Source organism: Bombina bombina, chromosome 2, assembly GCF_027579735.1.
Source record: "Bombina bombina isolate aBomBom1 chromosome 2, aBomBom1.pri, whole genome shotgun sequence".
NCBI lineage: Eukaryota > Metazoa > Chordata > Amphibia > Anura > Bombinatoridae > Bombina > Bombina bombina.
This window is the reverse complement of record NC_069500.1, coordinates 1,122,631,748-1,122,645,988: the sequence shown is the minus strand read 5'-3', so window position 1 is coordinate 1,122,645,988 and position 14,241 is coordinate 1,122,631,748. Positions and strand designations below refer to the sequence as shown.

The window sequence follows — 14,241 nt, the reverse complement described above, 5'->3', positions numbered from 1 at the left end:
TTAGCTAAGTGAAGGGCAGAGGTGTAAGAGTAAAGAATGAACTTATAGTGCATGAAATTGTGTTCAGAGCGGGATTTCCTCCAGGCACGTTCAGCAGTGCGGGAGCATTTTTGTAGGTGACGTGTTTGCTGGGAGTGCTAGGGCTGGAGCTGACGACGTGGGGCTTTGCGAAGTTGGGGCGGAGCGAGAGTGTGAAGTGCAGAGGAGAGAGTATTGTTATACCCTCCCTTCTGTTGTCTGGAAAGGGCGGTGAGACCAAGCTATTAATTATAGAATCCTCATATAAAGACCAGCGGCAAGGTGAATTTTTTGTTTAAATGCCACTTATGAGGAGTCAATTCCAAACTTATAGTAGAACATAAGTAACGGTTTGTTATCGCTGTATTATTGTTAGAAGTTTAGAACACACTTTTTTCAATAGATAAGCAAGCCTGTGTTATAGAGTTAAAGGGATAGGAAAGCCAAAACTAAACTTGCATGTAATTTTAAAACACTTTTAAATTCACTTCTACTTTCAAATGTGCTTTGTTCTTTTGGTATCACTTGTTGAAAAATATGCACATCCTACACTAGTGAGAGTTAGTTGCTGATTGGTGCCTGCACACATTTGTCTCTTGTGATTGGCTAACTAGATGTGTTCAGCTAGAGGCCAGTAGTGCAATGCTGTTCCTTCAGCAAAGGATACCAAGAGAATGAAGCAAATTGGAAAGTTGTTAAATTATACAGTCTATCCAAATCATTAACATGTTGGGGTTTCATGTCCCTTTAAGTGAGAAAATAACTGAACCAATTACCAAAGCACTGTTTTGAAACAGATAAAAATTCCCTTTACAAAAAAAAAAGAGAGAAAAACAGTTTTGAATGAATCAGTTAAATTATTGTTCTAACATGTCTCTGCATTTTTCATCAGGCTCTTGAAATAGACCCATCCAACACCAAAGCGCTTTACAGACGGGCTCAAGGCTGTCAAGGACTGAAGGATTATGAGCAAGCCCTGGTAAATGAGATTTGATGGTGGTTAAATGACTATAGCTGCTTGTTTAGATAGATGGAGATATAGATATATAGATTTATTTTTCTTTCTTTTAATTTTAGGAAGACCTAAAGAAAGCTCATGAGTTAGCACCAGAAGACAAAGGTATGTTTTTATAATTTGTTAATTTAGAATTATACATGCTATTTAGGAGCTGTTTATGGTGACCATTCATAATTACAGCTGTGACATTTTATTAAAACAACCCCATTTACAGGTGACAAAGGGCATTCATTTGCAAATAAAACTGATATAACGGCATAAAACACTAGTGTGTCCCTTTTAATATGTATTTGAAATGTAATCTCCTAGACAACCTATTACTAATTGGGTTTAGAACACATTTCAATCCCCTCTAGCAGCTGAGGAATTTTATTTAGAGTAAAGTAGCAAAAACATTTTATGAGCTAGAAGTAGCTAATTGTGAATGTTGTTAAAGATTCACCCCATATTTACTGTACCTTTTTACACTGCTCACTACACATAGCTGTTAGGACACAGGCAAACTTGTTCTAGTATGTGATGACAGTGACACCTTGTGTGTACATACTGCATAGCTTAAATATGCTACTAGGCAACTGCCTTGTCAGTTTATCAGAAATTATCTTGTTTCTTACAGCTATCAGCGGTGAAATCCTGCGTGTCAAACAGAGGATTAAAGAGCAGAAAGAAAAGGAAAAGGCTGTGTATGCAAAAATGTTTGCATAAATTGTGGTGTTTATACTGTTATTATATATACTGAGGGGTTGGGCTTCTGCAAGCAAGGAATACATTTTGTGGAGACCTGCTTTCTGATATCAAACCAAAAAGTGGGGGAAAAGAACCTGAAAGATTTCATATCCATGTTTATCAGTGTTTACAATTCAGTTTTTCACCTCCTCTTTTATTTGTTGTTCCTTGTGGCACTGCATGATCTATGCAATGCTGGCAGCAGTGTAGCTTTCCTTTCTGGTATTTTGTTGAAATGATTTACTTTAGTTTGAAGTTTTCACCGGACAGCAGAAATGCTTCTTTTATTCTTAGTGACCGGTTTTAAGAACCCAGTGTAAGAAGGGAGTTTTTTTTTCCTTTGTTTTATTGCTTTGATACTGTTCAACATGAGCAACTTCTGTACATCTGTTAATTTCCCTTCCTAATAAAGACTGTTAAATACTATTAAGAATGATTTGCAGAGTTTCTTGTCGCTATAGCAATGTGATTCTTGTGTTGAAATGTGGAGATTGTGCGTATTAGATGTGACGAATTTCTAAAATAGCTTTAGATTAAGTTGTATTGAAGCTATATCTGTGTGTATGGGGGGGCACATTACAAATCTTCACAAGGAAAGCTAGTCAAAACACACAAGATGGTATTTTTGTATAAGAATTTCAAAAAAATGTCTTAAACAAAACTTCATAGTTTTCCCAAGTGTATTTTACATTCTATTACTATTCTATAATAATCAGATGCATGTAGGTCAGGGAGTTTAATGTACATAAATTGAAATTGAGCAATTCTTAGAATGACAAGCCTAAAACCTACATAAATATACAAACTGTATTAAACGCATACATTGAGTCTGTACAAAATAGTTGGTTTGGATGGGAAAATAAGGAAGGACAAAAGGGGGGGAAAAATGCATTTGGCACCGAGGCCTCAGATTTGAGAGCCCTGTTCGATATGATAGTCCTGTGTGCTGGCCTTCAGAAAATCATTGAAGCTTCCCCATTATCTTCCTTGAGGAATGAGTGCATTATACATAGCTGCATTCTTTATAAACTTATGCAAAATGGCTGCCGGATTCTTTAAGAAGAATCAGAAATGCAAGATTTGTTTAAAAATACCTGTATTTAGCATTTTTTTAAACAATAATGTAAAAAATTAACAGGATTTGCAGAGCACATTTTTTTAATTTAAATGTATAAATAAGGCTTGTCTGGTATTGAGAATGCCGCTCAGGAGCCATTATACAGCCACGTTGAAACCGTTCTAAAGGGGGAATAATTTCAAACAGAAGATTAGTCACCTATTCCACAAGCAGCAAAATATTTAGTCACCCTTTCCTATACATTCAGTCAGGATCCTCACAGGAGGATTCTGAAGGCTAAATCATTAAGCCAATGAAAAAAATGAAAATATTGTTTGTACAGTTCACAATCCATTGTAAGCTGGTCCTCCGCCCCCTTCTGGTACTACCCAGTTAATATTTTGACTTGGATCCTTAATATCGCATGTTTTGCAGTGGACACAGTTCTGAGCATTAATCTGTAACCGAACTCCATCACCGGTTTCCTCAGGAACAAACTCATATACTCCTAGAGAAAATAATAATCGGAAGACAAATTATTACTTTGCACGACACTTGTAAATTTAAATTGCATTCACAATATTTCAGTTAAATATTTTAGGGATATAAAATGGGACTAGCATAAGATTTTAGCTAGATTACAATAGACAGTTTGAAAAAGGTTATCAATTTCATTAGTACTTTTAAATGGGCATTAAACAAATTAATTAGAATATATATGTTTAATTATGTGCAGTAAATAACTTTGCAATATACTTTCATGGTGTATTTTGTCCCCCCCTTTCCTCTAATTCCATTCTGAAAAATGTGGGACTACGGTCTTAAAAACAAAATTTATGCTTACCTGATAAATTTATTTCTCATGTGGTGTATCCAGTCCACGGGTTCATCCATTACTTTTGGGATATTCTCCTTCCCAACAGGAAGCTGCAAGAGGACACCTACAGCAGAGCTGTCTATATAGCTCCTCCCCTAACTGCCATCCCCAGTCATTCGACCGAAGACAAGCAGGAAAAAAAGAGAAACTATAGGGTGCAGTGGTGACTGTAGTTTAAAAATAAAAAACACCTGCCTTAAAATGACAGGGCGGGCTGTGGACTGGATACACCACAAGAGAAATAAATTTATCAGGTAAGCATAAATTTTGTTTTCTCTTGTAAAGGTGTATCCAGTCCACGGGTTCATCCATTACTTGTGGGATACCAATACCAAAGCTTTAGGACACGGATGAAGGGAGGGACAAGGCAGGCACTTAAACGGAAGGCACCACTGCCTGTAAGACCTTTCTCCCAAAAATAGCCTCCGAAGAAGCAAAAGTATCGAATTTGTAGAATTTAGAAAAAGTATGAAGCGAAGACCAAGTCGCCGCCTTACAAATCTGTTCAACAGAAGCCTCATTTTTAAAAGTCCATGTGGAAGCCACCGCTCTAGTGGAATGAGCTGTAATTCTTTCAGGAGGCTGCTGGCCAGCAGTCTCATAAGCTAAGCGGATTATGCTTCTCAGCCAAAAAGAAAGAGAAGTTGCCGAAGCCTTTTGGCCTCTCCACTGTCCAGAGTAGACAACAAACAAAGCAGATGTTTGACGAAAATCCTTTGTAGCTTGTAAATAAAACTTTAAAGCACGAACCACATCAAGATTGTGTAAAAGACGTTCCTTCTTTGAGGAAGGATTAGGACATAATGAAGGAACAACAATCTCCTGATTGATATTCTTATTAGATACTACCTTAGGAAGAAACCCAGGTTTGGTACGCAAAACTACCTTATCTGCATGGAAAATCAGATAAGGGGAAACACACTGTAAAGCAGATAACTCTGAAACTCTTCGAGCCGAGGAGATAGCTACTAAAAACAACTTTCCAAGATAAAAAAGTTTAATATCTATGGAATGCAAAGGTTCAAACGGAACCCCTTGAAGAACTTTAAGAACTAAATTTAAACTCCATGGCGGAGCAACAGGTTTAAAAAGGCTTGATTCTAACTAAAGCCTGACAAAACGCCTGAACGTCTGGAACCTCAGCCAGACGTTTGTGCAAAAGGCTAGACAGAGCAGAAATCTGTCCCTTTAAGGAACTAGCAGACAATCCTTTCTCCAATCCCTCTTGGAGAAAGGATAAGATTCTAGGAATCCTGACTTTACTCCATGAGTAACCATTGGATTCACACCAATGAAGATATTTACACCATATCTTATGATAGATTTTCCTGGTGACAGGCTTTCGAGCCTGAATTAAGGTATCAATGACCAACTCGGAAAAACCACTCTTAGATAGAATCAAGCGTTCAATCTCCAAGCAGTCAGACGCAGAGAATTTAGATTTGGATGTTTGAAAGGACCTTGAAGTAGAAGGTCCTGCCTTAGCGCGGGAGCTATCAAAATCACCGAAGTGCTCTCCTGCTTGATCTTGGCAATCAGACGAGGAAACGGTGGAAACACATAAGCCAGCCTGAAGGACCAGGGCGCTGCTAGAGCATCTATCAGCGCTGCCTTGGGATCCCTGGAACTGGACCCGTAACGAGGAAGCTTGGCGTTCTGACGAGACGCCATGAGATCCAGTTCTGGTTTGCCCCATAGTTGAACCAACTGGGCAAATACCTCCGGATGGAGCTCCCACTCCCCCGGATGAAAAGTCTGCCGACTTAGGAAATCCGCCTCCCAGTTCTCTACTCCTGGGATATGGATAGCTGAGAGATGGCAAGAGTGAACCTCTGCCCATAGAATTATCTTTGAAACCTCCAACATTGCCAGGGGGCTCCTTGTACCCCCCTGATGGTTGATATAGGCTACAGTCGTGATGTTGTCCGACTGAAATCTGATGAACCTGACCGCAGCTAGCTGAGGCCAAGCCTGAAGAGCATTGAATATCGCTCTTAGTTCCAGAATGTTTATCGGAAGGAGGGCTTCCTCCTGAGTCCATGAACCCTGAGCCTTCAGGGAGTTCCAGACTGCGCCCCAGCCCAGAAGGCTGGCATCTGTCGTCACTAAAGTCCATTCTGGCCTGCGGAAACTCATTCCCCTGGACAGATGGACCCGAGATAGCCACCAGAGAAGAGAATCCCTGGTCTCTTGACCCAGATATAGCAGAGGGGCCACATCTGTGTAATCCCCATTCCACTGATTGAGCATGCAAAGTTGCAGTGGTCTGAGATGTAGGCGGGCAAACGGAACTATGTCCATTGCCGCTACCATTAGGCTGATTACTTCCATACACTGAGCCACTGACGGCTGAGAAGTGGAATAAAGAGCACGGCAGGAAGTTAGAAGCTTTGACAACCTGACCTCTGTCAGAAAAATCTTCATTTCTACTGAATCTATCAGAGTTCCTAGGAAGGAAACTCTTGTGAGAGGGGAGAGAGAACTCTTTCCTTCGTTCACCTTCCACCCGTGAAACCTCAGGAATGCCAGAACAATGTCCGTATGGGACTTTTATGGGAGATTTGAAAATTCGACGCCTGTATCAGAATGTCGTCTAGGTAAGGAGCCACTGCTATGCCTCGTGGCCTTAGAACCGCCAGTAGGGACCCTAGAACCTTCGTAAAGATTCTTGGTGACGTGGCTAACCCGAAGGGAAGAGCCACAAACTGGTAATGCCTGTCTAGGAAGGCAAACCTGAGAAACCGATGATGATCTCGGTGTATCGGAATGTGGAGATAAGCATCCTTTAAGTCCACGGTAGTCATATATTAACCCTCCTGGATCATAGGTAGGATGGTTCAAATAGTCTCCATCTTGAAGGATGGGACCCTGAGAAATTTGTTTAGGATCTTGAGATCCAAGATTGGTCTGAAAGTTCCCTCTTTTTTGGGAACTATAAACAGATTTGAATAGAATCCCTGCCCTTGTTCCTCCCTTGGAACTGGGTGGATCACTCCCATAACCAGAAGGTTTTGAACGCAACGTAAGAATGCCTCTCTCTTAATCTGGTTTGCAGATAATTGTGAGAGATGAAATCTCCCCTTTGGAGATGAGGCTTTGAAATCCAGAAGATATCCCTGGGAAACAATCTCCAGAGCCCAGGGATCCTGGACGTCTATTGCCCAAGCCTGGGCGAAGAGAGAGTCTACCCCCAACTAGATCCGGTCTCGGATCGGGGGCTACTCCTTCATGATGTCTTAGAGGCAGCAGCAGGTTTTTTGGCCTGCTTTCCCTTGTTCCAAGCCTGGTTAGGTCTCCAGACTGGCTTGGACTAGGCAAAATTTCCTTCTTGTTTTGCAGTAGAGGAAGTTAAAGCTGCGCCACTCTTGAAGTTTCGAAAAGAACGAAAATTAGTCTGTTTGGTCCTTAACTTGTTGGACCTATCCTGGGGAAGGGCGTGGCCTTTTCCTCCAGTAATATCAGAAATGATCTTCAATCCAGGCCCGAATAGGGTCTGCCCTTTGAAGGGGATGTTGAGAAGCTTAGACTTTGAAGTAACATCAGCTGACCAGAATTTAAGCCATAGCGCCCTACGTGCCTGAATGGCAAAACCTGAATTCTTAGCCGTTAGCTTTGTTAAATGAAAAACGGCGTCAGAAATAAATGAATTGGCTAACTTAAGAGCTTTAAGCCTGTCTAGGATATTATCCAATGGGGTCTCCACCTGTAGAGCCTCTTCAAGAGACTCGAACCAGAAAGCCGCTGCAGCAGTGACTGGGGCAATGCATGCAAAAGGCTGGAGAATAAAACCTCGTTGTATAAAGATTTTCTTAAGGAAACCCTCTAATTTTTTATCCATTGGATCTAGGAAAGCACAACTGTCCTCGACAGGGATAGTTGTACGCTTAGCTAGGGTAGAGACTGCTCCCTCTACCTTAGGGACCGTCTGCCACGAGTCCCATGTAGCGGCATCTATGGGAAACATCTTTTTAAAAGCAGGAGGGGGAGAGAATGGTACACCTGGTCTATCCCATTCCTTCGTAATAATTTCTGAAAACCTCTTAGGGATTGGAAAAACATCAGTGTAAACAGGCACTGCAAAGTATTTGTCCACAGTCATCCAGAGTCGCTAAAACCTCCCTGAGCAACACGCGGAGGTGTTCAAGCTTAAATTTAAATGCTGTCATTTCAGAGTCAGACAGAAGTAACGCCTTCCCTGAATCAGAAATGTCACCCACAGATATAAGCTCTCCTGCTTCGGCTTCTGTACATTGTGAGGGTATATCAGACATAGCTACTAAAGCGTCAGAGCTGTCTCACTTTCCTTGTAACCCTGGCAGTTTGGACAATACCTCTGTGAGGGTATGATTCATAACTGCTGCTATGTCTTGTAAGGTAAACGCATTGGACGCGCCAGATGTACTTGGCGTCACTTGCGTGGGAGATATAGGTTCTGACACATTAGGAGAGCTAGGTGGTTTAACCTCCCTTTTGTCAGTCTGAGAAACCTCTGGTGATAAATCTTTAAAAGCCATAATATGGTCTTTATAACTTATAGAAAGGTCAGTGCATTTGGTACACATTCTAAGAGGGGGTTCCACAATGGCTTCTAAACATAATGAACAAGGAGTTTCCTCTATGTCAGACATGTTTAACAGACTAGTAATGAGACCAGCAAGCTTGGAAAACACTTTAATAAATGTGAAAAAGCAATTAAACAAAAACGGTACTGTACCTTTAAGAGAAAAAAACTACCACATAAACTGCAAAACAGTGTTAAAAAGTAGTAAACTCTACGAAATTTTTACAGTGTGTATAAGAGACTAAAGCAGCATTGCACCCACTTGCAAATGGATGATTAACCCCTTAGGCCCCAAACCGGATTAAAAAAACTGTAAAACCGTTAAAAAAACAGTCAAACACACTGCCACAGCTCTGCTGTGGCTCCTACCTGCCCTTAAACACGATTTTTGCAGGAAAAAAACCCTCTATAGTGGTCCTAGATGCCAGATGACTCCTTTAGGGAAGCTGGATGTCTCAGTCTGGATATCAACAGCGCATAAAGTGCGCGAAAATAGGCCCCTCCCACCATGCACTCAATGTCAGAGGGTTTTAAAAAAGTACTCCTAGGAGTAATCTAACAAGCCATGTGGAAAACTAGGCCCCAAATAAAGATTTATCACCCTCAGAGAAAAAACGTTTTTTTTGTAAGTTATGCAAACGTTTTTACACCAATATGAGAGTTAACATGAATATTACCCTTATCTTGTAAGCATGATCCCAGTCGTCGTTAAATCACTGTATCAGGCTTACCTCAAATATACCAGGCACTGTCAGCATTTTCTAGACCTTATCTCTCTAGAAAAAAATATACTGAACATACCTCAAAGCAGGTGATCTGCAAACCGTCCCCCCAACTGAAGTTTTCTTTCCATACTGTTCAGTTATGTGTGAGAACTGCAATGGACCTTAGTTACAAACCGCTACGATCATCAACCTCCAGGCAGATTCTTCTTCCAATTTCTGCCTGAGAGTAAAACAGTACAACGCCGGTGCCGTTTAAAAATAAACTCTTGATTGAAGGTAAAAATTACACTAAGTCACCACATATCTCTTGATACTTCCTTTCTTGTCGAGAGCTGCAAGAGAATGACTGGGGGTGGCAGTTAGGGGAGGAGCTATATAGACAGCTCTGCTGTGGGTGTCCTCTTGCAGCTTCCTGTTGGGAAGGAGAATATCCCACAAGTAATGGATGAACCCGTGGACTGGATACACCTTTACAAGAGAAAGGGACATTAAATGCATTGAGATGGTAATATAAAATAATAAATAGTATATCTATATATAAATAAAAGTCTGCAATATACTTTCATAATTACATTTTGCCCCCTTTTCCTGTAATTCCACTCTGAAATTGTGAGTTTTTTAGTTCCTGTTAGAAATGGAAGTGCAGAACAGTTATATTCCACACAGCCATTGGCTGCACACTCTAGTGACTTATTTATAACTGTCCCTTATTGGCTACAGCAGAGAGTGTAACCCAAGTTACAACATGGCAGTAGCTCCCATTGTTTTATAGACACTACAACTTTACACTTATTTTGTCAATATTTAAACAACTAATGAAACTTTAAAAAATACATCTACAAGTTATTCTCAGACTAATCTTTTCTTTGAATGCATTATTCTATCTAGCATTTAATGTTTGTCACTTGAAACCTAGGTTACATGTCGGCATCCATTGCTTTATGGACACAAACTTTACACCTATTTTTTTCAATATTTAAACTATTAAAGGGATAGTAAACACCAAAAATGTGTGTGTATCTATATCTCTATAGATATCTATATACTATATGTGTGTGTATATCTATCTTATGGCCACCACTAGATTTGTCTTGTTTGAAGAGCATAAATATTTTCTCAATGTTTAAATATGTCTGCTAGAGGAGAGACGTCTCTTTGGTGTGCTCTGTGTTAAACAGGCAAAAAAAAAAAAAAACACTTTGTGCAAATTTCACTAAACTTATGATCTCAAACTAATACCCAACTACTTTGAGATTGATAGTGATCTAATTGTTAAACTTTCAGAGGTGTTTGGAGACATTTCGGTCTGTTGGATCTCGGCCAATACTGTAGGATGGGAGGTTCGGCGGGAACACACAGACAAGTGAGCAATAGAAACAATCACCGGAGGGTCGGGGCTCTGCTCCGGTGACATCTAGCCTTTCACTCTTCACTCAAGAATCTGGATTCAGCAGGAGGACGTAGCATCCGATGTCGCACCAGATGGCGGACCTTCTTGAGAGAGTCGGAGGATAGTAAACGAGTTTATTGGCCTAACTCTGAGGAACATACAGCTATTGCAAGTATAAGTCTTACCTTTATTTGAAGAAATTGTTTTTTCAGAGGGTGTTGGAGAGCGAGTAGCTCTTGGTGGGACCTGCCATTTTGGGCCTACTACGCAGCAACAATTACACACCCCACATCAAACTGACATTCACTAAACCCTTAACTCAGTAGATTTTAAAACCAATTAAAGGGACATGAAACCCAATTTTTTTCTTTCATGATTTAGAAAGAGCATACAATTATAAACAACTTTCTAATTTACTTCTATTATCTAATTTGCTTCATTCTCTTGATATTCTTTGCTGAAAAGCATATCTAGATATGCTTAGTAGCTGCTGATTGGTAGCTGCACATAAATGCCTCCTGTGATTGGTTCACCGTGTGCATTGCTATTTCTTCATTAAAGTATATCTAAATAATGAAGCAAATTAGGTAATAAAAGTAAATTGGAATGTTTAAAATTGTATTCTCTACCTTAATCATGAAAGAAAATGTTTGGGTACAGTGTCCCTTTAAGGACCTGCTATACTACTTGTGGGACATTCCACATTATCAATAGGGGGTATACACAAATACTGTATCATAAACAGAAATATACAGTACGATACTGGACTTAAGCTTCAAGTAAGATCCTATAACATAGGATACATCTGACAAAACATAAGCATGTTAGTTTTCACAAAACTCTAACCCCGGACATTAAAACGACATGCTATAGATAAATAACAGTTATTGGTGTTCACCCTCACAAAAAGGGTTTTGATATGTTTTCTGTCTTAGTACCACAATGGCAAAACACAGGGCCTGAGAGACAAGCATGACAACACAGGTTGAATATCCACTACTTACAACTATAATCAAAATGTGGATTCATGATTGAAGTGCAGACTGTTTAACACCTGGATTGTCTGTGTCTTCATAGAGATACATGGTTTTTCAAGCGAGCTACCTAGTCTTCTACTTGAGGATATTCTGTGTGTGATTTCATATCTTCTTTTGCTAGTCAAGAGTCATTGCCATATACAGAGCTTTTCCCTTCAGATAAAATCCCCCTGAAAATGAAAGGGAAGAAACAAGTCGGTTAAAGACTGCTTATCTAAAGCTCAATCTAAGAAGAAGCCTATAACTCCAGACAAGTAAACCTCTCAGGAGGCCGAAATAACAGATTATATGCTGGATAATGGTTCAGATGAGCAGATGCAGCCTACAACAAATTCCCTTGTCCAACAAATCAAAGAAAGTATTTCAGATAGAATTAAAATCTGCTATCAAAGATCTGAGAGGTGATATTAGGGAAATTGGCCAATGAACATCTGCTCTGGAAGACAAAATAGATGAGGTAATTGAGGAAATCCCTATCATACAACATACACTACAAGATCACAATAATAAGATCCAACAGTTGGAGACTCAGCTTGTGGGCCTAGAAAACAGGTCCAAAAGATCTAATGTCAGGCTCAGAAACCTCCCAGAATCCTACGACAAACTAAACAAAGTCCTTTTGTGGATTTTACACAATCTACTTCCAGCAGTGGAGGAAAGCTTGCTATTAATGGACAGAATCCATAGAGCGCTTAACAAACCTAGAACTCCAAACACCCCTAGAGATGTTATCATTAAATTCCATTATTACACTACAAAAGGACCAACTAACTACTCCAGGCTACTAGGATGCAACAAGACACAGAATTCGAAGGCCACAAAATACAATTGTTCGCTGACCTCTCACCTTACGTAAGCGAAGGGAGCTTAAGCCAGTCATCACTGTGCTGTTGAAAGCTAAAGTAATCTAAAAGAAGGTATGGATCTCTTATGTCAGCTACGACTAGCACATGACACCCTCTTACCACTCCCTCAAAGACCACCAAAGAGCAGTTCAGCGGTTATGGAACAGAATATCCAAAGAAATATCGCCTATCAAAAGGAACAAAGAACATCCAAGAGAAGATCCAGATCAACTGGAACAAATATCAATTAATGGATAAATATTGCCAAATTAAACATCTAGAATATCTATACCATATGCCTATATCATTGTAGACTGTATGAAAAACAAGCCAAGGAACAATTCAAGAGTTAAATGATGTGATATACTCAGACTTAATACAGCCTCGAAATGGGGCTAATGGACTGATAGGGAGAGTCCTTCTCCTGATCTTTAAAAAAAATAATTGGAGGGCCCACAATCTATTCAAAACATCAGGGTTGAGCATAGGTCCTTCTGAACACGTAGAGGGAGAGCTATGGAGTCAACTCCTGTTCTGTAGTTGTTACAAGAAATTTACAAATTGAGTTATGTTTAGTTACTGTATTTTTCCTATAATGTAACTTAGAATTATAGAATTGAATGGTTATTTTGTTATATGGAGTTATTAAAAGTACCATAGTCTGATTACATTGTATTTCCCTAACCTTGTCTTAAAGGGACAGTCTAGTCCAAAATAAACTTATGATTCAGATAGGGCACGTAATTTTAAACAATTTTCCAATTTACTTTTATCACCAATTTGCTTTGTTTTCTTGGTATTCTTAGTTGAAAGCTAAACCTAGGAGGTTCATATGCTAATTTCTAAGCCCTGCAGGCCGCCTCTTCTCTCAGGGCATTTTGACAGTTTTTCACCACTAGAGGGTGTTAGTTCATGTGTGTCATACAGATAACACTGTGCTCACGCACGTGGAGTTCAGGTGAGCCAGCTCCAATTGGATAAATTGGATGTCTGTCAAAAGAACTGAAATAAGGGGGCAGTTTGCAGAGGCTTAGATACAAGATAATCACAGATGTAAAAAGTGTATTTATATAACTGTTAGCTATGCAAAACTAGGGAATGGGTAATAAAGGGATTATCTTTTAAAATAATAAAAATTCTGGTGTAGACTGTCCCTTTAACCAACTTGCTTAAAAAGCTGATAATTACCTATAGGTTGATTGAATTATTCAAGGTATTGCTGTAGCCCATTTTTAGAACATTAGGATTTGACTTAAAAACAAGTTTGATATAATTATTTAAGGTCCTTCTGTGTGACATGCTCGAGACCATGGGATGTGACCTGAATAGTCCATGCTGAGTTAGGGCCACTACCATCTGTTGAGAAAATTACATCTTACTAAGCCTATTCCGACCACATAGAATAACTTAACTGAAGCTCGCTCATAAATAAATGTCCTTAACACAACTGACCTTAGAAAACAACATCAAGCTGCTATAATGTAGCTCTTTAGACAACTCGACCGCTCCCGAAATTAATAAAATCAACGGTTTGTGAGGTAACAACATTGCTATAAATACCAACAAGAGGCTTAGTACCCCTTGGAAAACTGGACTTCTTTTTATAGTCCTGTTTCAGCCCTACTATTACATCCCACTAGACTAGATAAGGTTAAGCTTCCTCTTTAGGAGATAGTGGGGTGCAACCACTTATTTATATCCTGTTTAAATTTTTGTTTAAGTTTGTTTGCTGTTCAACATCACGCTTATTGCATGATACATACACCATGGGACCAATAATCTCACAAAAGAAAAATTGAGCATCTCATACAGATACTATTGTTATATTGTGTTATGTCTACTAATGTTTTCTTTCTCACTTTAGTTTTCCTCTCTTTCTCTGATCACGCGTGGTATGCGGGACCCTCGATTCCCTAGGCGGAACATTAAGGAGGAACCAAGTTTACCAACAAATATGAGACTAGAATCAATACTACAGGCTCTCAAG

General features: G+C 39.6%; 2 protein-coding genes across 2 annotated transcripts in view; one reads left to right on the top strand and one right to left on the bottom strand.

The window, feature by feature from the left end:
• PPID (peptidylprolyl isomerase D) overlaps positions 1-2,195 on the top strand; it is a 43,492-nt gene extending 41,297 nt beyond the window's left edge. Inside the window, exons 8-10 of the mRNA XM_053703778.1 lie at positions 911-997; positions 1,096-1,138; positions 1,653-2,195. Of these exons, the coding sequence (XP_053559753.1) occupies positions 911-997; positions 1,096-1,138; positions 1,653-1,741 (219 nt within the window). The 3' untranslated portion in view covers positions 1,742-2,195. The remainder of the gene's footprint in view (positions 1-910; positions 998-1,095; positions 1,139-1,652) is intronic.
• A 290-nt stretch (positions 2,196-2,485) lies between these two features.
• Positions 2,486-14,241, bottom strand: part of ETFDH (electron transfer flavoprotein dehydrogenase) — a 157,146-nt gene continuing 145,390 nt past the window's right edge. Inside the window, exon 13 of the mRNA XM_053703777.1 lies at positions 2,486-3,327. Within this exon, the coding sequence (XP_053559752.1) occupies positions 3,164-3,327 (164 nt within the window). The 3' untranslated portion in view covers positions 2,486-3,163. The remainder of the gene's footprint in view (positions 3,328-14,241) is intronic.